Genomic DNA, 27,712 nt, shown 5'->3' on the forward strand with positions numbered 1-27,712 from the left:
TATAGTTCTTTCATTTAAAAATGTTTTGTTTTCTTGACGTTCACACATTTTGGGGAACTAAAAACCAGGCTTTTTGAGTCTGCCAAATCTCAGAACAAGAAACAGCATGTTATTATGAGAGGCCTGCCATTAGCAAAGAAAGTAAACACTGAGTAATCCCGGGGAGAATGAATAAAGTCATTGAAGAATCAAGTTTTTTGACCAGGGGAATAAAACTTCCCGCAGAATGACATAGTCATTTCAGCACAGAAGCAGCTGCGCAGCACAATGAGGTCCAGGGAGTCGCCGCTTCCATCCTGGGGCTTAACACTTCACGGAACAAAACTGAAATGGCTGTTCTCCCCTGGAAGTCTGGTGGATAATAGAAAGAGTGAAGCAACAAGGGGGCAAGAACGGAAATTAAAAGCCTCTGTGATGAAGGCATTGCTTAAAAGTCTGAACATTTCTAGTGCTCCCTGGTTACCTCCCAGCACTCTGGGCATTTTCAGTCTTTGGGGTTTTTTTGTTTTTCTTTTTCTTTTTTTAATTGGTGCAGCACAAATATCGTGAGGTTCAGTGCATTAAACACACACAGGCACACAGCTCTCGGCGCCCCTCCCTCCCTCATCCCAACCCTCCAGCTTCCGCCTCCCCACACAAGCCAGTGAGGTTGGCAGCGATACCTTCACACGGTGCCACAGTGTTACTTAAACTGCTTCCTCCCGGGTCCTCCTTCCCCTCCCTACTCATCACTCTAACCCCCTTCGACTACTCTATGGATTCACTCTGCATTATTAAAGCCCTTTATGTTCTCTTTCTCTCTCCTTATCTTCTACAAATGAGAGAAAACATGTCACCCTCGACTTCCTGAGACTAATCTCAACTTAGCATAATATTCTCCAGTTCCACCCACTTTCCTGCAAGTGACAGAATTTTGTTCCTCTTTATGACTGAGCTAATTTCCATTATGTGGACATGTCACCTTTTCTTTATCCATTCATCTGTTGATGAACACATGGGTTGGCTCCATAATTTACCTATTGTGAAGTGTGCGGCTATAAACATGGGTATGCACAGTCACTCCAGTATTCGGACTTTAGCTCCTTAGAGATGATGCTGAGGAGTGGTCATAGTGGTTCCACCCCTAGTTTTTTGAGAAATCTCCAAGCTGATCAGCATAGTGATTGCACCAACTTACAGTTCCACCAAAGGTATATAAGGGACGGCGTTTTCAACCCCCCGCTTGCCTGCCTGTGTGCGTCCTTCCTGTGTGACTACTTCCTTTGTGGTCTCACTGGGATAACAGGACCTTTAAACTATAACTCTTTTCCGCATGCAGAAGGTATTTCTTTTCATTCTAAAGGTTTCATTTCAGCCGGGCGTGGTGGCGCACGCTTGTTATCGCAGCATTCGGGAGGCTGAGACCGGAGGATCGTGGTTTGCAGACAGCCCCAGCTACTTAGTGAGGCCCACCGCAACTCAGTGAGACCTGGTTTCAAAATAGAGAATAAAAAACTGGGCAGGGGGTGTAGCTCAAAGGCCAAATGCCTCTGGGTTCCATCCCCAGACCCACTAAATAAATAAATAAATAAATAAATAATAAAGGTTTCATTTCACTTTAACAACTCCTTTTTGTGGAACATTAGCAGGAAATTTCATTTCCATCTTAGGTTTGGCAGCCAAAGAGCGTTAAACTATATTCTAAGTATGTAGAAGGCCATGACCATGCTCCTGTACTGCACTTGAGATAGTTGAGAATCAACTGTTCTAATTTGCTGGTTTTGTTTAATGTTATGTATGTTATGTTATGTTATGTTATGTTATGTTATGTTATGTTATGTTGCTGGGGATTGAACCTAAGAGTACTCTACCACTGAGCTATCCCTAGCCCCCCCCCCTTTTTTTAATCCCTAGCCCTTTTTAAATTTTATTTTGAAACGAGACCTTGTTAAGTTGCTGAGGTTAGCCTGTAACCCGTGATCTCAGCCTCTGAAATCCAGAGATTACAAGCATGTGCCACTACATCTGGCTCCTTTTTATTTCTTATCTTGAGACAAGGTCTTCTAAATTGCTAAGACTGGTCTCAAATTTGTGATCCTTCTGCCCCAATCTTCTCAGTCACTGGAAATGCAGGCGTGTGCCATCGTGCCCAGTTCTAATTTCCCCATGTTACATAAAAAACTTTCCAAATCATACAATGTAATCCTCTTAACTAACTTTAATCACTGCTCTCTCTAGTGCGTTTCTAAGTACTTTCTTCCCAAATAATTTACTTTGTGTTCTTTGATGAGTATATTGGTGTTTGGTAAGATAGCATGCTAAGGAAAATGCTTTCTTAAGAGAACAAAAGGTGCAAATAACTTATATGCATGCTTGGTGTCCCTCATTTGTTCCAAAACTAGAAGGTAAAAAGGTATTTTAAAAATGTTTTTTACCACAATACAAAATAATTTTGAATAAAAGTAACATTTAATCTTTCATACAGTATCCATTTTTAAATAGAGCATTCTCCTTAAGACTGCATTCACACATAAACACACGAATAAGTTTATATAATATAAGGATATCTCCGCCTACACTAACAAATAGTCAAAGCTAATAACATAGCTAAAAGGGCAGAAGAGACAAATAGCAATAGTTATGGTCCAAACTATGATTTTTAAGTATGAAAAAGTGATTTAAATTAAAAATATTTTATAGGTTCGATTGGCCCCAAATCTGCACTCAATAATTAAGTGGACAGGAATAGATTTTAACTATTCAGAAAACCCCTTCCTTCCTATGCTTGAGAAATTTTCCTTTTACAAATCTTGGGGGAAGGGGAGGGATTGAAAAGCATTATTTTATTTAATCTTCTCAACAACTCTCAGCACTAGGTTGTGTTATTATCCTGAGTTTATTGATGAAAAATCTCAAGCATAAGAAGTTACATAACTTGACCAAGAACACAAATCCGGTGAAGGGCAGTGAGGACTTGAACCCAGGTCTGTCTGAGTATAAGCCTGAGCTGTTTCCCGGCATCATGCCCTGAAAACCAACTAAACAGTAATGTCCACCATGAAGCCAAGGATTCCAAACAAAGACAATACACCATAAAATTATGTTTCTGCTACTGGGAAAAAGGATGGTGGTGGTAGTAACACTCACACAAAAAAGTGTGTATATATGCACGCATGGAGCAGACACACTCAGAAAAATGAAGTATAAGAAATAAAATGGCGCTCCAGATGGTTATAAAACAGTACTCATCAGTGTAGACCACACCCATGTTGTCCACAATCACAAGGGCTCTAGGGCTCTAATCCAGATTAAGAATAGTGATAAAGGCCTGGTTATCTGCATTTTAACAAGATCTGGGAACTAAACCATGTTAGAAACCCTTGTCTCTAACAATGCTTTAATTTTCTTTTCAAATTATTATTGTGTTTTAGAAAAAAATCTACCATACTATTATATGGCCCTGTAGCAATATACACACAAAGTGCAAACATAAATGTGCCTTGTGCTTTCCCCAGGACACTGAACTTTTAACTCTTTTAACTCTTTGCAGTATTTATTTTTATTGTTTAAATCCAGAGGAAAACAATACATTTATTGTTGAGTGGGGCATGACATTACGTGTTGGTCTAATTCTAGAATGCATTATAAAGAAACAAAGTCTGAAGAAGATAGCACTTGGTCACAGATTTAGAAAAAGAAATTGGAATAAAAATCACACTGATTCGAGTTATCTGATCATCTGAAGGATATTGGGTAACAATTTACTACCTCAATTGTATTTATTTATTTATTTATTTATTTATTTATTTATGCGATTGAACTCAGGGGCTTTCTACCTCTGAGCTACACTCCCAGCCCCATTTTTTATTCTTTATTTTGAAATAGGATCTCACGAAGTTCCAAAGAGCCTCACTAAGTAGCTAAGGCTGGCCAAGAACCACAATCCTCCTGTCTCAGCCTCTCGAATGCTGGGATTACAAGCCTGCACCACGACGCCCAGCCTCAATTGTTTTTTAAAGGACAAGACAGGCAATTGGTGTTTCCACCTTCTTGAAAATGACATGATTTTGTTCTTCTTTATTGCTGAGTAAAATTCCATTGTGTGTATTTCCCATAATTTTGCAATCCATTCATCTGCTGATGGAGACCTACATTGGTTCCATATTTTGGCTATTGCAAATTGTGCTGCTATAAACATAGGTATGCATATGTTGCTGTAGTTCTCTGATTTCAGCCCCTTTGGAAAGATACCCAGGAGTGGTAGAGTGGATCGTATGGTGGATCCACTCCCAGCTTTCTAAGGAATCTCCACACAGATCTCCATAGTGGCTGAACTAGTTTGCATTCCCACCAACAGTGTAAAAGAGTTCCTCTTTCCCCACCTCCTCGCCAGCATTTGTTGTTATTTGACTCCATTATGCTTGCCACTCTCATTGGGGTTAAACAGAATCTCAGTGTAGTTTTGATTTGCATCTCCCTGATGGCCAATAATGTTGAACATCTTTTCATGTATCTATTGGCCATTTGTTATCTCTTCTTTTGTAGTGTCTATTCAGTTCAGTTGCCCATTGCTTGATTGGGTTGTTTTGCTAGTGTAGAGTCTTTTGAGCTCTCTGTATATTCTGGATATTAGCCCTCTATCAGAGTGGTGGCTGGTGAACATTATGTTAAGTGAGATCAGCCAAGCACAGAAAGAGAAGGGACATATGCTTTCTCTAATATGCCCAAACTAGGGAGTATTAGGGGTATCAGAGGGCCTCCAGATAATAGAAAGGAAACTTCAGCAAAGCTGAAAAGGAAGGGTAGGAGAGGAAGAAAGCTGAGGTTGATTAATGGAGGAGCTACATTCGAATATGTGTTTAAGTATGAATGTAGCATGGTCAACCTGGACACTTGTTGTGGAGGGGGAGGGGAAGCAGGGGGTGGGAGGGAACCAAGTACTGTGTGAATGTATGCCATTGTCAATATGATCCACATTATGATGTGAAACTATAGTGTACCAATAAAAAAATAAAAAAGGAAGGCAATTGGTGGTCACCAGGGGCCGTTCATTCATGTTTAATGGACACAGAGTTTCAGTTCCATAAGATGAAAAGCATTCTGGAGGTGGATGGTCATGATGGTTGCCCAGCAATGTGAACGTACTTAATGCCACTAAATTGAAGACTTAAAAATGGTGGTGATGGAGCCGGCCGTGGTGGCACATGATTGTCATCCCAGCATTCAGGAGGATCGCGGTTCACAGACAGCCTCAGCTACTTAGTGAGGCCCTCTGCAACTCAGTGAGACCCTGTTTCAAAATAGAGAATGCAAAATAGGGCAGGGGGTGTAGCTCGGAAGTTGAATGCCCCTGGGCTCCATCTCCAGACCCACAAAAAAAAAAAAAAATGGTTGTGATGGTGTATTTTATATTACTAGTATTGTAGCACATGTCATTTTTTTAATTTAAAAAAAATTTTTACATATTTGAGAAGAAAGCTATATTGAGGTAGAAAAGATAATCACAAAGCTTAAGTGTCTGCGATTTACTTTATTTATTTATTTATTTATTTATTTACTTTTGGTGGTACTGGGGTTCCTGGAAGCCCTTCTACCTCTGGGCTACACTCCCAGACCTATTTTATATATTTTTTATTTGGAAACAGGGTCTCTTAAACCAGCATGGCTGGCTTCGAACCTGCGCGATAGTCCTGTCTCCGCCTCCCAAGTGCGGGGATTACAAGCGTGCGCCACCACGCCCAGCAAGTGTGTGTGATTTAGACCTAATTTTCTCTGCTAGACTTTGGAGACATATCCTGCAACCTGTGTCTCAATTTCTTCTATGAATAAATTAAAATCAGGAATACTGAGTTAGGACAAAATCTTCTGGGATTCTAATTCCACCTAGGGACATACGGAATTATGTGTGGGTAGGCAGGGAGGGCTGTTGCTAGCTCAAGGCCTAAAAATCCCAAATGATTTGCCCAAGGTATGAACATTTTGAGGAAAGTAGTGCTGAAACTCAAATATATGAGAAATATACACAGGCTATTAAAAAGTCTCTACCAAAGCCGGGTACGGCAGCCCACACTTGTAATCCCAGTACTTGGGAGGCTGAGACAAGAGGATCACAGGTTCACAGCCAGCCTCAGCTACTTAGTGAGACCCTTGGCAACTTAGTGAGACCCTGTCTCAAAACAAAGAATAAAAAATAGGGCTGGGGGAGTAGCTCAGAGGTAGAATCCCCCTGGGTTCAATCCCCAGTACTGAAAAACAAAAGTCTCTATCTAGTCAGGTGTGGTAGTATATACCTGTAATCCCAGTCCTTGGGAAGCTGAGACAGGAGGATCACAGGTTCAAGGACACCCTCAGCAACATAGCAAGATGCCCAGTCACCTAGCAAGACCCTGTTTCAAAATATAAAATAGGGCTGGGATATAGCTCAGAAGTAGAATGCCTCTGGTCTCAATCCCCATTATTGCAAAAAGAAAGAAAAGAAAAGAGAAAAGAGAAAAGAAAAGAAAGAAAGGGTGGGAGGGAAAAAAGTTTCTATCAACACAAAAACCATGCAATGAAAGTGCAATTGGGGGAGAAAGAGTTAATACTTTGGTATGATTCTTATACGTAATTCTTGTCAGTCAACAAGCCAGCAAGCTTATCCATTCACTCACTCGCTCAATGCCTCGTATGTACCTACCACATGCCAAGCATAGGCACTGAGAATATGTTCCCTTTACTTATGGGGAGAGCTCAGAGCTCCCATGGGGGTTCACCAGGAGACCATCTCGGGAAGAGCAGGGGGAACGTCAGCTCAAGGTCCGTGGTTGGAGGGAGCAGGACCGCAGGAGCCCAGTGCCCGGGCGGGAGGCCGCGGCAAGGGGGAAGCAGTGGAGGGGTGGCCAGGGGCCCCAGGAGGCTGGTTCCCAGGAACTTCTTCAAGGATTTCAGACTTTCTTCAAAGAACTATGGGAAGCCATTACTATATTAAGAGGATTATAAGAGATTAAATGATCAGCTCTGGGGTTGGATGGAGAAGAAACTTCAGGCAGTACAGGCACTCCCATGGAATCCAGCTCTGAAGGCCCTGGTGGCTGGAGAAGGGGGAGGTCAGGAGATGTTTAGAAGGTCAAAATCCACAGAGCTTCATTCTACAGTCATGGGGGATAAACAAGAGAGACCAGGGAAGGGGGACAGCGCGCTGTGACACTGCAGCACAGGCTAGTGGAAAGAGGATTCAGAGGTGATGAAGGCCCACTAGGGTCGCCCACTAGGGACCCCGCCTACCAAAGTCACTCTCGACCCTAGACCTGTTTTAGCAGATTACGGGGCCAGCACCACATTAGAGTACGCTGAAGAATAAACATCAGGTGAAGAAATCAGGACAGAGGATGCAGAAAATGCTTTCGAGGAATTTGCCCTAGAAGAAAAGGAAGTAGCTAGGAAGAAAGCATGGGGCCAAGAAAGAGTGTTTTGTTGATAATTTTATCAATAGAAGAGATATCAAAGTCAATCACTAAGCCAAGCATGGGAAGCAGGAATGGGGAGGGAGTGGGGTGAGATTTGGGTAAGGGCCAACTGGGTGATGTGTTCATGGATGTCTCCACAAGTCTTTTATCACCTTAGGATGTATGGCTATGATGCACCAATAAAAAGAGAAAAATAAAAACAAACAGAAGCAATGTCTGAATAAAAAAAGAAGAAGAAGAAGAGATATCCGCATGTTTACAACCCAACATGGAGATGTGTTAAAGGAGGGAATTGCTGAATGGACTCACGAAGGGTTTCGGAGGCAGAGGCTGAGGCAAAGCACAGCAAGGGGGGGCACTTCACGGGGAAGGGTGCGCAGTGGGGAACGGGAGCAGGGGTGACAGGATGGTGCCAACAAACGTGGGTGTGGTAGGTCCTATCTAGAGGGCCCCACAAAGTCTCATATTCGAAAGCGCGGTTATGGGGAGGTGATTGATCATGAGGGGCCTGATCTTCTCTAATGGCTGAATAGACTATGGGTCGGTGGGTGTAGTGGGAGGATGCAGGATGCAGGTCACTTGGGCCCTGGGAGGGCTCCTCTTTCTCTCTCTCTCTCTCTCTCTCTCTCTCTCTCTCTCTCTCTCTCTCTCTCTCCTTCCTGGCTGCCAGGAGTGGAGCAGCTCTCCTCAGCCACCACCTTCTGTAGGACATCCTGCCTCATCTCAGGCCCAGACCACTGGAGCTGCTGATCTCGGACTGAACTCTGAAACCATGGGCCCAAACCAATTTCTCCTCCTTCAAGTCCTTATTGTCAAGCATCCTGGTCTCAGTGATGCAAAGCTGACTAATCTGTTTTGTACCTTTGGTAACAAGAAGAAAGACTTTCTACTTTCTGTCTTCTCTTTTCCCTGAGAGCACCTATGGATGATGAGGAAGAGGCATCAGAAAAAAGGTGGTGTGAGGGAGGGATGGGGGCAGAAGCAGGGATGGGAAAGGCTGTAGTCTCCCGACTCAGGACTGCTGCTGAAGACCCATAACACCAATCCACCCTGAAGTGTGACTTTCTCTGGTACATTGCTTGTGGCGACATGCACAGATGCAGCAGTTGGCTGGGCTCATACAGGTTCAGGCTTTGCTGGGAAAAAATTATATACTCAGCTATTTGCAAGGAAACAAAAGGGAATGGGACTCTGTGGAAGTTCAAAACAGAAACAAATAAAACGCCACTCTAGTTACCAACAGATCAGTCTGAAAACCGCCTGTCTATTCCAGAACACAGCCCGCACACAGACGCATGGAACGGCACGTGCCACACAGCACCAGCTCCTCGACCATCACACAGTAGGAACACACGTTCGACATGCCTCGTGTCTGTGACAGCACAGCTAAGGCTCCGAATTCCTGAAGATGACGGGGAGGACTAAGTCATGTCAAGACGGAGCGCGCTCTTACTGCTCTTACCGGTGCAAGAAGCGTCTCAACTCCTCCTCTCCCTCCAAAGAGAAAAAAAGACCCATAAAATGTTCTCCTCCCCATCCTCCAGCAAATAAACAGCACACACAGTTGGGAAACAGGGTGTAGGCACTCCTCGTGCTCATATTTGGGCACAAAGCATTGGAAGAAACAGAACCAAGAACTCCAAGATGGAAGGCGCTCTAAGATGCTCTTCCCTTGTTGTCCTGAATTTGTTTCAAATATGCTTCCTTTTTTCTCCAGCAAAGTGACTCTATTAGCAACAAAGCAGAGAGCAAAGACTAGAAAACTATAGAGTCCAGCAACTTCCCCGGTGCTTTAAGACTGGCGGCTGACAGCCTCGATAATTACAAGCTGCTTATGGAATGACAGCTGTCAATTCACAAAGTTCAGTCCATTGCCCCAAAGCTCCTGGACTTGAGTAAATCTTAGTTCATTAAAGATAAGTGAGCACCGGAGGGAAAGGTGGTGAAGAAAGGAGGCCCCAGGCTCCACGGAAAGGGGAAGCTTCAGTGGATCGGCAGCAGCACACAGGGCAGGAGGAAACTCATGCTTGGCACACACTTCTTGAATCTCAGGAACACTGACACGCACTCAGCCCCATTGCTGGCATTCTAACTTTATAAATGACCACAGCGTGCTGAAGCTGGAAGGGGTGCAAGCCTGTAATCCCAGTATTTGGGAGGCTGAGACAGGAGGATCACAGATTAAAGGCCAGCCTCAATAATTTAGCAAGAACCTCGGCAACTTAGTGAAACTCTATTCTGCTTGTAATCCCAGCGCTTGGGAGGCTGGGACAGGAGGATTGCACAGGTTCTATCTCCAGTACAACATACAAAAATAAATAAATAAATAAATAAATAAATAAATAAATAAATGCAAAAGCCCTGTTTTTATTCTTTATTTGGAAATAGGGTTTCTATAAGTTATGGAGGGCCTCACTTTGTAGCTGAGGCTGGCTGCGAACCTGCAATCCTCCTGTCTCAGCCTCCCAAGTACTGGGATTACAAGCGTGTGCCACCCTGCCTGGCTTTTGCATTTTATTTATTTATTTATTTATTTATTTATTTATTTATTTATGTTGTACTGGGGATGGAACCCAGAGGCCTTCTACCTCCAGGCTACACTCCCAGACCTATTTTATATTTTATCTGGAAACAGGGTCTCACTAAATTGCTGAGAGCCTCACTAAGTAGCAGAGGCTGGCTTTGAACCTGTGCGATCCTCCTGTCTTAGCCTCCCAAGCGCTATGAGGGAAAATGGTGCAGATAGAGACAATTCAGAAATATACTTTTAAAAGTTTACTGTGAACTAAACATGGCGAGACACACCTGTAATTCCAGGACTTGGAGGCTGAGAGAAGGCCACAGGTTCAAGGCCGGCTTCAGCAATTTAGCACGACCCTCAGCAATTCAGACTTTATTCAAAATAAAAAATAAAAAGGGCTTGTAATCCCAGCATTTGGGAGGCTGAATGAAACAAGAGGATCACGGTTCACAGACAGCCTCAGCTACTACTTAGAGAGGCCCTTTGCAACTCAGTGAGAACTTGTTTCAAAATAAAGAATAAAAAATAGGGCTGGGGGTGTAACTCAGAGGTAGAATGCCCCTGGGTTCTATCCCCAGTACTGCAAAAAAAAAAGGGGGTGGGGGGGGTATAGCTCTGAGGTAGAATATCCTTGAGTTTGCTCCCCAGTACCACACACAGAAAAAAATTATTTTAAATAAACAAAAAATAAGCTGAGTAGGGAACTGCATGCCTATAACCCTAGTACTTGGGAGGCTAAGACAAAAAGATCATAGGTTCAAGGCCAGCCTCAGCAACTTAGACAGACCTGGGTTCAAAATAAAAAATAAATAGGGCTAGGGGTAGAGCTCCCCTGCGTTCAATCTCAAGTACCACACAGACACAAAATTAAATGTTAATACCTTTTTTTATTTATTATTTTTTTGCTGGTAGTGGGGATGAAACCCTTCTACCTCCGGGTTACACTCCCAGACCTATTTTATATTTTTATTTGGAAACAGGGTCTCAAGCCAGCACAGCTGGCTTTGAACCTGTGCGATCCTCCTGTCTCCGCCTCCCGAGCGTGGGTATTACAAGCGTGCACCACCACAACCGGAGAATGTTAATACCTTTTGTCTAGCAATTCTACTCTAATACATTTAGTCATACATATGATTAATAAGCTGAATAAATTTTTTTAGCAAAAGAAAATAACAGAGCCGGATGTGGTGGTGCACACTTGTAATCCCAGCATTTGGGAGACTGAGACAGGAGGATCACGGTTTGCAGACATCCTCAGCTACTTAGTGAGGCCCTTGCAACTCATTCTTCAAAATAAAGAATAAAAAAATAGAGCTGAAGTGTCATTTGAAAGTAGAATACCCCTGGGTTTCACCCCCAGTACCACAAAATACATACATACATACATACATACATACATACATACATAAAATAAAAAATAAAGAGCTATGTATGGGTGCACACTTGTAATCCGTGCGCTTGAGAGGCTGAGACAGGAGGATCGCACAGGTTCGAAGCCAGCCTCGGCTACTTAGTGAGGCTCTCAGCAACTTAGTGAGACCCTGTTTCCAGATAAAGTATAAAATAGGTCTGGGAGTATAGCCCGGAGGTAGAAAAGCCCCTAGGTTCTACCCCCAGTACCACACACACATACATACATACATATAAAAATAATGTCCATCAGTAAGATACTATAAACATATGGTACAGTCATATAACACACTACTAAATGGCATTTTTTTTGGGGGGGGGGGTGGTACTGGGGTTCCTGGAAACCCTTCTACCTCCGGGCTACACTCCCAGACCTATTTTATACTTTTTATTTGGAAACAGGGTCTCTTCAGACAGCGAGGCTGGCTTCGAACCTGCGCAATCCTCCTGTCTCCGCCTCCCAAGCGCGGGGATTACAAGCGTGCGCCACCACACCTGGCCTTACCCCAGCCCTATTTTTTATTCTGTATTTTGAAACAGAGTCTCACTGAGTTGCATAGGGACTCACTAAGTAGCTGAGGCTGGCTGCTAACCCATATCCTCCTGTCTCAGCCTCCCACGTACCGGGATTATAAACGTGGGTCACTACACTCGACTTCCTCTAAATACTTACATGCTAAATTATGTCTCAAAAACAGTATGTTAAAAAAATGCAGGCACAACACAAATGGTAATTAGACACGTGACACTAACTTACATATTTTCCTTGCTCATAGATACACACTATTACATTCAGTGTACACTGGCTCTTCAAAGATTTTTAAGCAAGATAATGGTCCTAAGTGCCTGTATTCTGCACTTAGAATTTTAACCATTTAGAGTTCATTTGGCAAAGTTAAGAAGTAATTTGATTTTGACTCAGAATAAAATGCCATTGATTTTTTTTTTATTTAATTAGCCAGGAACATTTGTGCATGCAGGTAATCCCAGTGCCTGGGAGGCAGAGACAGAAAGACCACAGGTTCAAGAAGATCCTCCGCAACTTGGAATACTTTGTCTGAAAATAAAATAGAAAAGCCAGGTGTGGTGGCACACCCTTGTAATCCCAGTAGTGGGAGGTTAAGCCAGGAAGATCACAGGTTCAAGGCTAGCCAACTTCGTGAGGCCCTCCTCAACTTAGTGAGACCTTGTTTCAAAGTAAAAAATAAAATCAGGTTGCGGGTGTAGCTCAGAGGCAGAATGTCCCTAGGATCGATCCCTAGTACCATTAAATAAATAAATAGGGCTTGGGGGTACAGCTCAGTGGTAGAGTACCCCTGAGTTCAACCCACAGTACTGCCAGAAAGGAGAAAAAAGAAAGAATAAAACTAAAATAGCCCAGTATAGTCTGGCTTATGGTCACACAAACTGGAGTCCACACCCACATATATTCACACCGATATACACACCCTCAGATGCCTGGACTCTGCAGTCCAAGGAGGCTGGAGGAGGAAGAGTCACCTGGTCAGCACTAACCCAACATCTTGTGAGAGCATTTCAAGCCCTCAGGGGCCTCCTCCCAGTATTAAACCAGTTCAATCCAGTTTAGGTGTGACTAGGTGTGACTGAATCCTCGCATGTGACTGAATCACTAGCCTCCAGGTCAAACTATTAAAGATGACTCTGGCCACAGCCTTACAGCCTAACCTGCCCAGTGAGAGCATCTTTAAACATTTAACACCAGGAAATAAGTGGCCCCATTAAATTCCAATTCAAAATGCAAACAACCAGCCAAATAATTGCTACTCAATTACATGCTGTTTAATTAGAAAATACTAAAGTGTTATGCTCTGGCATACAACCCATTCCCAAAACATCCAGTCTCGCAGGGCTAATATATTGAAAACATGCTGTGAAAAGAATATCAAAGGCCTTAAAAGAAAATTCAAACGAATGATGGGCCACCTTAAAGACAAGAACAGGACAGGTAGGAACGAGCCAGTGGAGATCACCTCTCCCCAGCACGCACGGGCCCCTAGCGCTCAGCCCGGGTGCCCTGGGTGTCTCTGCACGGCCCGGCCCTGGCTTCTCACGCCTGCTGCACACTCTGCGGCGCCTTCTGGCCCGCGGAGCACGAGCGAGTTCGCACCTGCTCGGGCGGACGTGTTTTTCCACTGAGTGGATGTTGCTCATTGGGAACTTGGCTTTCATCAGTGTCCCAGGGCAAAGCCGCTTGGAGAGGCTGGCAGAAGTTAGACACCGGAGCTCTGCCTTAGAAAGAAGTACACTGGTCATGCTGCGATGCCAAGGCACGCCGTAAGGAAGAGCTCGGGCGGGCCGTGCCGCGGAGCGTCGCCTCTGCAGAGCCTGCAGGACACTGGCACGGGCTTGGCTCCCAGCCGCCCCGCTCTTGGTGACTATTAGCCCACCAGTGTTAAAGGATGCTCCAAGAGCCCTGCCTGCGGGCTCGCTGTTCATACTGCCTTATTCTCTCTTGCTTTGAAGCTGCTTACCCATCCAAAGCTCCTGACACCCCCCCTTTTGATACAGAATCATCAAATCTAGTCTTCCTTGCCATTCTACTGGATGAGAATTAAGGTTATGGGCAACTGTGAGGCGTGTTCAACTAAAACACTTTACCACTTGTGGTGTGCGCTGAAAAGGTTTTATTACGCAACAAATAGTTCAACTATATGCACAAAACCAGCAGGAACTGGAACAGGTGTGTGGTGTTTTAACTGGGAGCCCTTTCCCTTGAAAGCTGGGCATAGCCAACAGAAATTCCTAGAAGAAACTAAGAACAAATTTCCTAACACAGATATAATAGAAAAACAATGTAACTGTGAGTGCTGTATTTACACAGAACCTATAGAGCTAACTATTCCTTACAATCTCTTCCGCTCAATCATATTACTTTATCATACTTATTACCCATGGCATGACCCAAGCTTTTCATCTCAATAGGATAATATAACATACTAAACTATAAAAGAGGTTATTTGCCATTTGGCTCTTATTTAGACCAAGTTTCTAATATCCTTTTAGTGTGTGTGTGTGTGTGTGTGTGTGTGTGTGTGTGTATGTGGTACTGGGAATTAAACCAGTAGGAGCATTTTACCTCTAGCTACAACCTTAGCCCTTTATTTTTATTTTTATTTTGGAACAGGGTCTCAATAAGTTGCTGAGGGCCTCACTAAGTTCCTGATGTTTGCTTTGAACCTATGATCCTCCCGTCTCAGCCTCCCAAGCACAGGTGTGCTTTCATTTATTAGCTGCAATGGCCTGCATACTATACTATGAATTGCCGATGATATTTTCATTGCTGGCTAACTCTAAGCTAAGCAACTAATTTTGCGCCTCGGTTTCTAATAAGGAGCAAATTGTCTCAGTTGGTACTTTTATATGTGCTTAGTGATTTCTTAAATAATCAGTGATTTCCAAGTATCTTTGCTAAAGATCTTTAGTTTCCAAGGTTATACATCATAATTGTTCTCGTCAGCAGCTCTATTTCCTGAAATCTCATTTCCCTAAAGGAAAGTATATAAGTAGTTACACAGAGTTCAGGAAGCCTTGAGACCCCAGAGCCAGCACCAAAGTAATTTGAAAAGTATGTGATATTCAGCATGCTGGTTACCTGGTAAGCTTATTTCTTCACTGATACAAATGGAGACGATCTATTTGTAGGGCTGGGATAACTTTAATTTTATTTTATTTATGATACTGGGGAATGGACCCAGGAACATTCCACCTCTGAACTGTTTTAAAACAGGGTCTCACTAGGTTGCTTGAGAATCTTGCTACATGGTTGAGGCTACATTGCTGAGGCTGGCCTCGAACCTTAGACTCCCAAAGACTGGGAGTACAAGCATGTACCACCACACCTGGGTGCTAACATATATTTTTAAAAGCTAGAAGAGAAAGTCTATATGGTTAATATTTTGCATATATTTCATGGGCACCTATCTTGCGACAGTTGCTTTCTTTTTGTATTCATGGATTATTTTTATTCTATAAAATCTATAAATTACCCTTACTAATAAACTTCTTTTCATTTTTATTTCATGTAACAGTTCTCTAAAGAAACATAAAAATTAGAAAACTAAGTTTTCTATGCAAAATTTTATGAGACTGAATTGTTAGTCAAATATTGCTTACTGTGTTAACAAATATTCTCTCTCTTTTTTTTTTGGTGGTACTGGGGTTCCTGGAAGCCCTTCTACCACGGGGCTACACTCCCAAACCTAGTTTATACTTTTATTTAGAAACAGGGTCTCTTAAGCCAGCACGGCTGGCTTCGAACCTGCACGATCCTCCTGTCTCCGCCTCCCAAGCGCAGGGATTACAAGCGTGTGCCACCACGCCCGGTCTCTTTATTTTTAAAAGTCATATCACATATGACATTGCTAATAAGAACGTGCTAAACAACCCAAACCAATGCACTACATTAATAAGGTTGTTTGTTTGTTTTGCGATACTGGGGATAGAACTCAGGGACTTTCTACCTCGGAGCTACACCCCAGCCCTATTTTTTATTCTCTATTTTGAAACAGGGTCTCACTGAATTACAAAGGGCCTCGCTAAGTAGCTGAGGCTGTCCACGAACCCAGATCCTCCTGTCTCAGCCTCCCGAATGCTGGCATTACAAGTGTGTACCATCACGCCTGGCTATTAATAACTTTTTTTGTGTGTGGTAGTAGAATTAAATTAAGGGGCATTCCAACTCTCTCCTATACCTCTACATCTATTTTAATTTTTATTTTGAAACAGAGCCTCGGTAAGTTGATGAGGCTGACCTCGAGCCCATGAGCTTTCTGTCTCAGCCTCCCAAGTACTGGGATTACAGTCAATATCCAGCGGCTGTGAAAGAGAGAATATGAATGTGTGTGTGTGTGTGTGTGTGTGTGAAGGGATTGAACCCCGGGGCATTTTACCTCTAAGCTATACTGTCCAAATATGATTAAAACTATCTTATGTCTTTGGCATAAATCAAGGCATTCATCAGTAAGAAATTCATGCAGTTCGACCTTACCCATTTAGTTCTTACATGTGCTAGAAAAAAAGAAATCGATAGTTTTCTTAAGTAAAGGGGGGACTTTAAAAATACAGTCGTACCGATGAAAGGTTTCTTCTAGTGAAAGAAACCACAGTAGTGTTTGAGACACTGGACACCCTAATGCGATTTCAGCAACAAAGAAATCCTGTAAGCGTTTAAACCTGATATATGGTATTCCCACCATGAATTCCAACAAAGGAAAACAAAGATAGTTAGTAAAACCAAAATTCAAAATTAAAGCCAGTTTTCTTAACTGATCACTGTGCCAAAATAAAAGTCAAAACAAGTAACATTCACAAGGTCCAAGTTCTCACCTAAAGCAATCAAGAGCTCTATACACTAGGCTTCCCCGAGAATTTTCAGGCTCTGTGGCAAACAGGTGTCTTATTTAAGTACTTAGGAGGAAAATATTCAGCACATATATGCATACATCTACACATATAGATAGATTTGTTCCTATAACCCTTCACAAATAGTGAAGAGACAGTGCTCAGAAACTACTGATTTTATTTATTTACTTATTTATTTATTTATTTATTTATTTATTTATTTATTTATTGGTGGTACTGGGGGTGGAACCCAGAGGCTTTCTACCTCCGGGCTATATTCCCAGACCTTTTTTTATATTTTATTTGGAAACAGGGTCTCACTAAGTTGCTGAGAGCCTCACTAAGTAGCTGAGGCTGGCTTCGAACCCGCGCGATCCTCCTGTCTCAGCCTCCCAAGTGCGGGGATTACAAGCGTGCGTCACCACGCCTGGCCGAAACTATTGATTTTAAAAGCTGATTTCAGAAGACCTGTTTTATTTCAACCTAAAAAGTGTCAGAGACGAGAACAAAGCACATCCTTTTCAATATCACAATCATATAAGCCTTTGAGTATCACAATCAAATTTTATTCAAAGTCTATGAAAAAAAATTGTGTGTGTGCGTGGTTACTAGGGATAGAACCCATAGGTGCTCTACTTCTTCTACCTTTGGGCTACACTCCAGCCCTGTTTTATTTCTTATTTTGAAATAGGGTCTTGCTGTGTTGCTGAGAGCCTCATTGAGTTGCTGAGACTGGTCTCCAGCCAGTGATCCTCCTGTCTCAGCCTCCCAAGTGCTGGGAGTACAGGTGTGCAACACCCCGCCCGGTGTACCGAATGCATCCTGCTACTGGGCCTTGTGTGCTAAGTCACCTGAGAAGTGCAGGTTACAGTAACAATGCCTCCTCACCAAACCCTCCTGGCACCTTGTTACTCAAAAAGACCTGGAATTTTGTTTTGAAAAAGTGCAGGCTAGTTGATCTCAGTTTTTCTTTTTTATTATATTTACTTTTTAAATTTTCTTGGTACTGGAGATTGAACCCAGGGGTATTTTGCCTCTGGCCTATTTTATTACTTTTTAGGGTTTGTTGTTGTTGTTGTTGTTGTTGTTGTTGTTGTTTTAATTCGAAACAGGATCCCACTAAGTTGCAGAGGGCCTCACTAAGTTGCTGAGGCTGGCTGCAAATCTGTGATCCTCTTGTCTCAGCCTCCCAAGAACTGGAATTACAAGTATATGGCGGTTTGGTGTTTCTTTTTAATTCAGCAACCTATATCTACCTCTATTTACATGTTGTTCCATAAAGACAAAAGACTATTACAGTGTTTAAAAATAGGGGCTTGGGGAATTAATATATAAAGGACTTAGAACTATTTTGCAGATTTTTGAACTTTCCAAAATAAAAAGTGGAGAGAAGAAGATCAAGGGAAGGGAAAGAGGAATGAAAAGAAGAAAGAAAAAAGAGAGGGAGAGAGGGAGGAGGGAACTTCGAGTCAAAAGAGGCTGGGTGGGTCTCAGGCTTAGCTCCATGACTTATTAGCAGTGTGACCCAAAACCTCCGGCTCCTCACCCATGGGCTTGGTAGGAGATGTGACAGAAAAAACATATGTAAAACACTTACCAGAATGCTTCAAACCATTAACTATTCCACATAATAATTGTTTTATTATAATCAAAGTAAGTGTTTCAGTTTAATGAGTTGATAGCTTGGGTTTAGTCTCTTTAGGAATATATTCATAACATGACACAATCTTTGTAAAAGATAACTGAGTTCAAGGATGCATAGTTTTCAGTAAAGCTTTTATGTGGACTTCACTTCTTTTGTTTTTATTTTGCAGGTCCCCAAAAAGAACCCAGGGGCATTCGACCTCCAAGCTACACCCCCTGCCCTATTATATTTTATTCTTTATTTTGAAGCAGGGTCTCCCGGAGTTGCAGAGGGCCTCACTAAGTAGCTGAGGCTGTCCGCGGACCGCGAGCATTCGCCACCACGCCTGGCTGACTTCATTTGTTATAAGACAACAAATGCAGAGACTCAAGAGCCAGGCTGCCAGGTTCAAATCCCACTACCTGCAGCTAAGTTGCGTGACTGGAAAATATTTCCTGTGTGCTGCAGTTTCTGTCAGTTAACTGGGAATGACAAGAGGGATGTTGTGAGGATTAAACTGATTCACGCATGTTAGAACAGTGCCTGCCACTTAGTAAGCACCATGTAAGCATGAGTGTGGATTTATCTCGTAATAGTTTTCATCAAAATATTGCTTCCCACCCCAATTAGGCCATTCTTAAGCCCAGCTACTTCCCAGAGTGCTAGACGCGGAGATATGATTTGGAAACTTGTGAGCTGTACGTCTGCGGTAAATGCTGACCTCCCTACTCATCGGCTCCCTGTGCACACAATCCAGGCCATCCACCTGCAGATTCTGCCTATCAGGGCTCACGACCTACTAAGTTACTGGAAAATCCAAAGACATATCAGCTCTATGTTGGACTCCGTATGCATGGACACTGAAGTTTAAAGTTGTGATCTATCTCTCAGTGATGAGAACGCAATGTTTTTATTTTATTTTATTGTATTTTCTTTTTTTGGGAGGGGGGTACTGGGGTTCCTGGAAGCCCTTCTACCTCCGGGCTACACTCCCAGACCTATTTTTTTGTATATTTTTACTTGGAAACAGAATCTATTAAGCCAGCGCGGCTGGCTTCGAACCTGCGCGATCCTCCTGTCTCTGCCTCCCAAGCGTGGGGATTACAAGCGTGCCCCTCCACACCTGGTGTTGTATTTTCTAATTATCTGCCATGCCATGCACACAGACTGCTTCTATACAATAATGAGTATTCTAAAATTTAGAAACGTCTTATATTTGTACAATGGGAACACACACACAGACACAAACACACACACACACACACACACACACACACACACACACACACACACACATTCCATACCTGTATTTATGAATGATGGCATTAAATAGTTTCCCATCTCTCCAGCAGGTAGTGAAGTTCTCACACCGTATTCCAGCATAGCCCTCTGTCGCCTGCTGTGTCCACAGGAGCAATCTCTCTTTTGCAGACATATCCTCTGACTCTCCAGTAACATGGATATCAGATATCTAACAGATATAACAGACAGTTTAAACCATTAGGAAGGAAGGAAGCTATTCCAGATTAAGAGCCTACTGTGCACCGGGTACTTTACAAGTGCTATTTTACTCAAACCTCATCACTCTAATTTAAAATATAAATATGTCCCCTGTTGTACAAGTTTCAAACAAGTTAACACATTTAAAAAGGCAGATAACTCATTTGTTTCTAATTTAACCATAACAAATTCCACAATACTGAAAAATTCTTCATTCTTCTTTGCTAATCAGATTTATTAAAACAACTTACACAAATGTTTTTTTCCAAATTCAAACAGATTAGAAGTAAACCTATACATTACTCTATACTACCACCTGCTGAGCAGATTTGATCCAACAGGTATTCTGTGTAAAGAATAAAGAAAGAGAGCTAAGCACGGTGGTGCATGCTTGTAATCCCAGCATTCGGGAGGCTGAGACTGGAGGATCGCGGTTTGTGGACAGCCTCGGCTACTTAGTGAGGCCCTTTGCAACTCAGTGAGACCCTGTTTCAAAATTTAAAAAAATTAAAAATAGGGTAGGGGGTGTAGCTCAGAGGTCAAATGATGTCCCTGGGTTCCATCCCCAGACGGGAAGGAAGGAAGGAAGGAAGGAAGGAAGGAAGGAAGGAAGGAAGGAAGGAAGGAGCCGGGTGTGGTGGCCCACGCTTATAATCCCAGCATTCAAGAGGCTGAGACAAGAGGATGGTGGTTCGCGGACAGCCTCAGCTACTTAGTGAAGTTCTTTGCAACTCAGTGAGACCCTGTTTCAAAATAAAGAATAAAAAGTAGAGCTAGGGGTATAGCTTGGAGGCAGAATGTCCCTGGGTTCTATCCCCAGTGCCGCAAAAAATAAGTAGAAGAAGAAGAAAGAAAGAAATACTACCTTCTCTTGTTTTGTTTTGTTTTGTTTTCAGTCCTGGGGACTGAAAGGGTCTCACTAAGTTGCAGAGGGCCTCACTAAGTAGCTAAGGCTGGCCACAAACCTACGATCCTCCGGTCCCAGCCTCCCAAATGCTGGGATTCTGAATGTGTACCAACACACCCAGCTTACCTTCTCCTATTTACTACATTATATAATTATCCGGCTGCGAGTCTCTAATATTCTGATTATTGCTCAGCTTGTACAACTTGAAACCTTTATCAGATGATTTTTCCCTGTATCTTACTTGTCATCGTTTTCGTTCAGTCTCTCCCACTGAATAATAAACAGGCCAGTCGTTTCCATGATTGACATTTTCCCAAGAGGACCTCTTGGATAAGTGTCCTATTTAACCTGCTGATAATTAATTACACTAAAGCACAAAGTGACTTTAGGTTACACAGTAATTCCAAAGCTGGGATTGACACCAACCAGCAACTGTGCCCTCTGTGAGAGCAAGATGCAGGGCCAGGGAATAAAGAACAAACACAGGAGGCCAGCCAGAACGGGATGAGCAAGTGGACAGACTGGAGGCCAGACCCAGGGAGGCACAAGTCATCCCAGAACAGGAACAGCCACGAGGGCAGCCATGAGACACCCTCACCCTGCCACAGAACTGGCCTGTGCTAGGTCATTCCACAGCTGTGAGTCAGCTTCCTCCTCTATAAAACAGGGAGGTCGGAAGCAAGAGCCAATAATGTCTGAGCCCTTTTAGGTCTAAAGTCTTAAATAAGGGACTATAAACAAAACATAGAACCCAAAAGGTCAAAATGCAGAGTTAAGCAACTGAAAGTGGAGAATAAAGCAAAAATACTCAAGACGAAAGGCCTGTTCCTGTAGCAGAGCGCACTCACACAGAAGGAAAGCCCTTCATTCCTCCCGGCGGCCACAGGGCCCTGGGGCAGGAGGGCAGCAGCCATTACAACCCCGCAGCCCTGGCAGCCCTGCACCCCCACTAGTTGAAGGTGGCACTGGGGGCCAACACCCTTTCTCCAGCTCGCACAGAGGCAGCCAGGGCCCGGGAGCCGCACCCTCCGCAGCCTGGGGCTCAGCCTGACAGATGGCCAGGGTTTGAAAGAGAAGCAAACTGTCTCCATTGTTATCAACCTTCTGAGGAATGCATGCTAATATCCCCATAACATGACCAAAAAAAAAAAATGTGCATGAACACACTGTATATAGAAAATATAAGAGGATTTCTTTATTTTTTTAATAGAAAAAAAATCACTATTTTCTGCCCCACTTCCCAGGACATTCTGGTGTAAAATTCTGCTATCATGCCTTTCTGCGGCCCGCGCTTTCTCTCCACCACCACTTACACGCTCAAGTTACTTAGCTGGTTTAAGACTTTTCCTTCACTTGTAAAATAATGACGACGACAACTGTTATACTGTGTGTGTGTGTGAATTCAGCATTGTCTCGGTGTGATACCAGGCACAGAGCAAACACGTGTTCCATATAGGCTAGCGATATTATTGCTGCGGTTTCTGTCCCTCTGTTTTACAAAGAGAGAAGCAAGCCCTTGGCTCTATTCTCCCAATTCTCTTCCTGTAAAGAAAAGTAAAAGCTAAAGTTTTTTAATTAGCTGCCTCCAATTAATCAAAATCCATGAAACAAGGGTTCGGAGAAACTAATTTTCTTCTAGGAAACTGTGCATAAAACACTGAGCCTGTAAGTAAAATTTCACAGCGGGTCACTATAAGCCTTCACAGATTATAAAACCAGTTCCTTTGGGAGAGCCTTACAATGCAAGTGCTACGTGGGTGGTATTGAATGCTATAAAGGAGGGGGACAGAAGGGTGGGGAGCACTGCTTTTTATTCTTTTTTTATGGGTGCACCATAGTCTCACATCATGTGGCTCATGTTGACAATGGCGTACATCCACACAGTACTTAGTCACTGCTTTTTGCTGATTCAAAAATACTCCACGTCAGTCCAGTCATTACCTATTAACTAAGGAAGTCAGTAAACCTCAACCTCAAGGTGCCAGCCTAAGAGGTTTGAGTGCCACGTGGTATTTTCCCAAGAAAAGACAGTAGGGGAGGAGTTTAAAGGTCTAAAAATGGTTAAATATCAACCTAGAGAAAACAATGTATTTGTGTAAAATATGTTTCCAGTACACGAATTTCAGACTGTTTCTCATAGACACATAAACTAAAACTGTCATTTTAAAATGCACATTTATATCATAAACCAAACTCTAACAGGCTACATATTAACTCATTTTTCAGCTTCCCCTGCTATTTCTAATTAACTGAATGTCTTCTTTACATTTATTTAAGGTATTTTAAAAAATAGACTGTTTACCAGGTACAGTGGCACACACAGGTAATCCCAGTTCTTGAAAGGCTGAGATAGGAGGATCACGATTTCGAGGCCAGAACCAGCAACTTAGTGAGACCCTCTGCAACTTAGAAAGACCTGTTTCAAAACAAAATATAAAAAGAGCTAAGGGCATAGCTCAGAGGTAAAAACATCCCTGGGTCCAATCCCTAGTACCCTTGCCCCCAAAAAACTATTAACATTACACACTATCTACCAGACTTTTCATGAAGGTCTGCAACCAAAACAAAAAGGAAACATAAATCAAATGCCGTAAGTTGTTGAGTCGGCAGTTACCATTCATAATCTGATTTGAGATCTGTTTTGTTTTTTTTTTTTTTTCCAAACAGCCCTAGTCTTCTGTTAATGACAGGTCAATGATAGCTGGACACTCGCGTGGGACTCTGGGAAGTAATCAACTGCCCCCCCTCCAAAACCTGGAAGCCATACAACAATTAGCAGAGTTTGGATTCACGTTGCCTGAGTCGACAGCTGAATAGCAACAGCTCAGCGAATGGTCACTGACAAGCCACAAAAGCTACGATCTATTTCCTCATCTCTAAAACTTAAATGATGCTCTAAATAGTGTCTTCCCATTGGGTGGCTCTGAAGGTAAGATGGAATACTCCACCTGAGTGCTTACCATGTGCGCGGACATGGAAACCCTCCACTGCTGTCTGGTTGGTAGTATTTGCTCCTTAAGAGTCTCTCACCAACAACCTGTCAGCCAGCATCAAAAACAGTTCCCTTTGGAAACTCGAGGCCCTCGTGCCTCACAGCTGGCTCAGGCTTGGCCTCTACTCAAACTCAAGTTCTTCCTATTATTGTGCCTCCAGGTGCCCACATATCATTTGTGTTTCATTTCCCCTGACCAGCTTGTCACCATTGCTGGCCATTCTGGAAATATCCACCCCATAGTAAGCAGTCTGTTACATCTTCAATGCCATTTACCACTTCTACCTTTTTGGTGAATCCCACCCAGGCCTCCCTCTCTACTGGCCAAGTTGCAGGCTCCACTAGAAACCTACGGGACGCAAAGGTGTACCCCGAGGATGCTGACCCAGGGGACCACTCAGAATTGCTAGATATCTTTCATCGCCCTGCTGAGATCACAGATCTGGAATCTGTGGCGGAGGCAGCCCACGTGGCAGCACGGTTTGCTCTAGTAGCTCTTCACAGCTTAAGGTGAAAGTGGGAAAGACATGGAGGTGGATGGATCAAGACTGAGGTTTGGTTGAGTAGCTACAGGGTAAAGACAGGGTGTCAGAGAGCAGAGGATACTGACAAGAAAGTGGTTGAAATGGTGGGACATACAATACCAGACAGCTAGGAGAGAGTGAAAAGACAGGAGAGGACTCTAAAGTCAGAGAAAAACAGCCCTCCTGAGGTCTTAATTGGAACTGACTCCTAAAACAGGACAGATTAATAAAAGAAAACCTAACAAGTTCAGGAACAAGTATATTTCACACGCACATGGGAGACATCCAGGGAATGAGACATTCTCAAAGCCTGATTTCTAGCTTATATAGCAGCTTCAACAAAGAAAAGTGAGTTTTTAGAGAAGTGACAAGACAAAGCAAAGGACTTTGAGTCCCTGGGGGTGGCCACCTGGGAACGGTGAATGAATAACAGATAATAGCCAGACGATCCTCTGTACCATGTCCAGGCCTGGAGAGGTCCAGCGTTGTCTTCAGTGCTTAACCATTTTATCCTGGTAGGAGACTGGTCAGGCAGGAGAGTTTTTGTATGTGTGTCTACTTCTTCCAGGCAAGTTGGGGCCAGTGCGCTTTCCTGCATCTGTGTCTTATTTGGCTTCAACTCAACAGTCCTTCATATTTTGGGGTGGCAGATTCTGGTCTCCCAGAGTCTCCCAGAGTCCCTTCATGTCTCCCAAGAACAACTTAAAAACTGTTTTGTTTTTCTCTTGTTAATCTGGCTTTTATTACTTGGGTCTACTCCAATGATGAACTCCCATTCCAACTAAGAACAAACGAGGGTCAAAAAAACATTATTTTTCTTCCCCAACAACTCATAGATTAGAACCAAATTGGGCAATATGAGATGTTGATGAGACCAGATATTTGGCTTGCTAGAGTTAAGAGAAGGAAATGCTGGGAACACAGGAAATCGCTGTCAGAGGTTCAGCTACTGAGACAGACCAGGTCTGGCTTGAGACGATGATGCCCAGGACGCATGACTGGCCGGAGAGCAGAGGGGCTGAGGACTGAAGACGGGTGCTACGTGGAGACAGGGTCTGGGCTTGCAGCCGCGTTCTCTTTCAGGGCCCAAACCTTCAGGGAGTGGGGGCACCTGAGGAGAGCGACTGTGTGGAAAGCAGCACTGGCCTACAACATAGAGAATGACTCTCTGCACCCCGGGGGCAATGGTTTGAGAACCATCCTTACTGGCCAGTTCTTCGACCAATCACAATACCTCTTTCAACTCTTCACTATTTCTCTAAAACTCCCTACCAATCACCTCTTACTTTATGTTAAGCAATCATTTTCTTCTTCTTCTTTGTTGAGAAAACAGCCACATGAGTAGGAGCTCCTCACCTCCCCCTCCTGTTACTCAAACTGATCCCACCTAACCTTCTGAACCCCTGCACTCTCGGTCCTTTTACCTTCTGCCCGCTCTAGGGATCGTACGCTATCAATTATCCGCTCATCCAGGTCTTTCCTTTCAGTATTTAAAGTATTCAAGACTCTTCTATCCTAAAAGACATGCAAATAAATACCTTCATAAGTTCAGTTCCTCCTTCTCTCTCCCTCTCTCTCTCTCCACTTGTGAACCTTATCATTTCCACTCCTCTACCTATTGTGATTTAAAGGTTTCTCTCCCCACTGATCCACTAAAATTCGGTAGAGATGAGCAGACAAGAGAGGCAGAAATTTCTTGCTCGTGACTCTGTTTTCCCTTCCAGAAGGAAATTACAGCATTTGGGAGGCTGAGGAGGAGGATCTCAGGTTGGGGGCCAGCCTCAGCAACCTCGTGAGACCCTTACCATCTTAGTGAGACCCTGTTTCAAAATAGAAATAAAACAGGGTTGGGGTGTAACTTGGAGGTAGAATTTCCCTAGGTTCAATCTCTGGTACAAAAGAAGGAAGGGGAGGGGAGGGAAGTAGATTACTTGAGAAACAGAGAAGTGGTTGCAAGGGAATGCTGAAGGGCGAAAGTATTACGAGATCACCGTCATCTCCCCCTTCGTGGTCTCACTCACTAATCAACAACTCACCAATGTCCACTTGGCCCATTAACAGGCTGGTCACAAATACCCTGCTGAGGTGCACAGTCTAATGCTGAAGTTACAGGAGGAGAGAGCTGGGCCGCTTCCCCTTCCTGCTGCTTTCTAGTCCTGACCTCTGCAAGGCGTCTGTCACTGGCGTCTTTTCTCCAAGCTTCCATGATGCCACCCCTTCCTGACTCTGCTGCTGTGCCTCGGCCATCGACTCTTGGTCTTCATTAGAGGGACCCCTGCTACCGACCTTCAGTGCTCCTCTCCAGGGCCTGGGCCTCAGTCCTCTCCTCCTGTCCCTCGGCGGATCTCCTCCACCGCCACGGCTTCAACTGCCCCCTTCACTCTGGTGACTCCCAAGCCCCTGATTCCACCCCTTATCCCCAAGCTCACCAATACTGCACACCTCGGACGAAATGATAGAACTAACCAGGTATGAAGCGCTTCCATGGCCCGACAACAGAGATCGCTTCTATTCCCTACAACATACAACCTTGTTTTAGAGATGACAGGAACAGGTTAAAAGCAAACTCTAAATTTGCATTTATGTCTCCAAAGCTGCACGCGCATGTGTTGTGTGTGTGTGTGTGTGTGTGTGTGTGTGTGTGTGTGTTGCACTGAGGAATGGACCCAGGGCCTCACTCGTGCTCAGCATGTGCTCCACTGAGCTACACTGTCGGCCCTAAAAACGTAACCACGCTGCTAGATCTCACAACCTTTTCAAAACTTGAATTTCTTCCTCTGTGCTTGCTCTCCCGTGTGTTCCTAGTTTAGAGAATGGCCCCGGCATTTACCCAGGTGTCCCCACTTCCAAAGCCCTGCAGTCATTTGACGCATCCTCAGCCTGAGTGTCCACATTCACCTGGTCACAGTCCTCCGCAGCCTCCTCGACCTCCTCTCCCTCTTACGTCCACTCTAGAAACCTGCTCACGCCCTCGCCAGCTGCACTGTTCTAGTTGTCTACTAACGCATTTCGGCAAGAGTATTCATATTTCTATGAGCCACTCTCTACCCACAGAAGTCCTCTCCACTCTGCCCTTCCTCTGAATCCACTCCTTCCGCTGATTTCACCCCCAGGGGCGGTGTGAGGTGTCCACCACCCACCTGCCTGGCGCTTACTGCTATAGCAGCACTACTTGCCGTATGCTGTTATCTGTTGATGTATCTTTCCCCCTTCTAACATGTAAGCAACATCCAGAAGTGAACAATGCCTTATTCAATTAAGGAGCACAGCGCCTCCTCCCAGCTCAGTCAGCGCTTGGCACTCAACAGCCACTCATTAAGTGCCGATGAGCAAATGACTCTGTGATCCAGCCAGACACCTGCATCCACTCACTCAGGCAACCGGCATGCCCTTGATCACTCCTACTTTACCATATACCTTAAAGTCCCACATGGGGAGAAGAAACTTTA

General features: G+C 43.8%; 1 protein-coding gene across 9 annotated transcripts in view; it reads right to left on the reverse strand.

Moving 5' to 3' along the window:
* Positions 1-27,712, reverse strand: part of DST (dystonin) — a gene marked incomplete at both ends in the record, with an annotated part of 523,923 nt that overhangs the window by 204,229 nt on the left and 291,982 nt on the right. For all 9 annotated transcript variants that reach the window (XM_080699914.1, XM_080699912.1, XM_080699907.1 and 6 more), the window contains one exon: positions 19,645-19,811. In XM_080699914.1, coding sequence (XP_080556040.1) covers positions 19,645-19,811 — 167 coding nt within the window. The remainder of the gene's footprint in view (positions 1-19,644; positions 19,812-27,712) is intronic.

This window comes from Muscardinus avellanarius (assembly GCF_963383645.1).
Source record: "Muscardinus avellanarius genome assembly, chromosome: 8".
NCBI lineage: Eukaryota > Metazoa > Chordata > Mammalia > Rodentia > Gliridae > Muscardinus > Muscardinus avellanarius.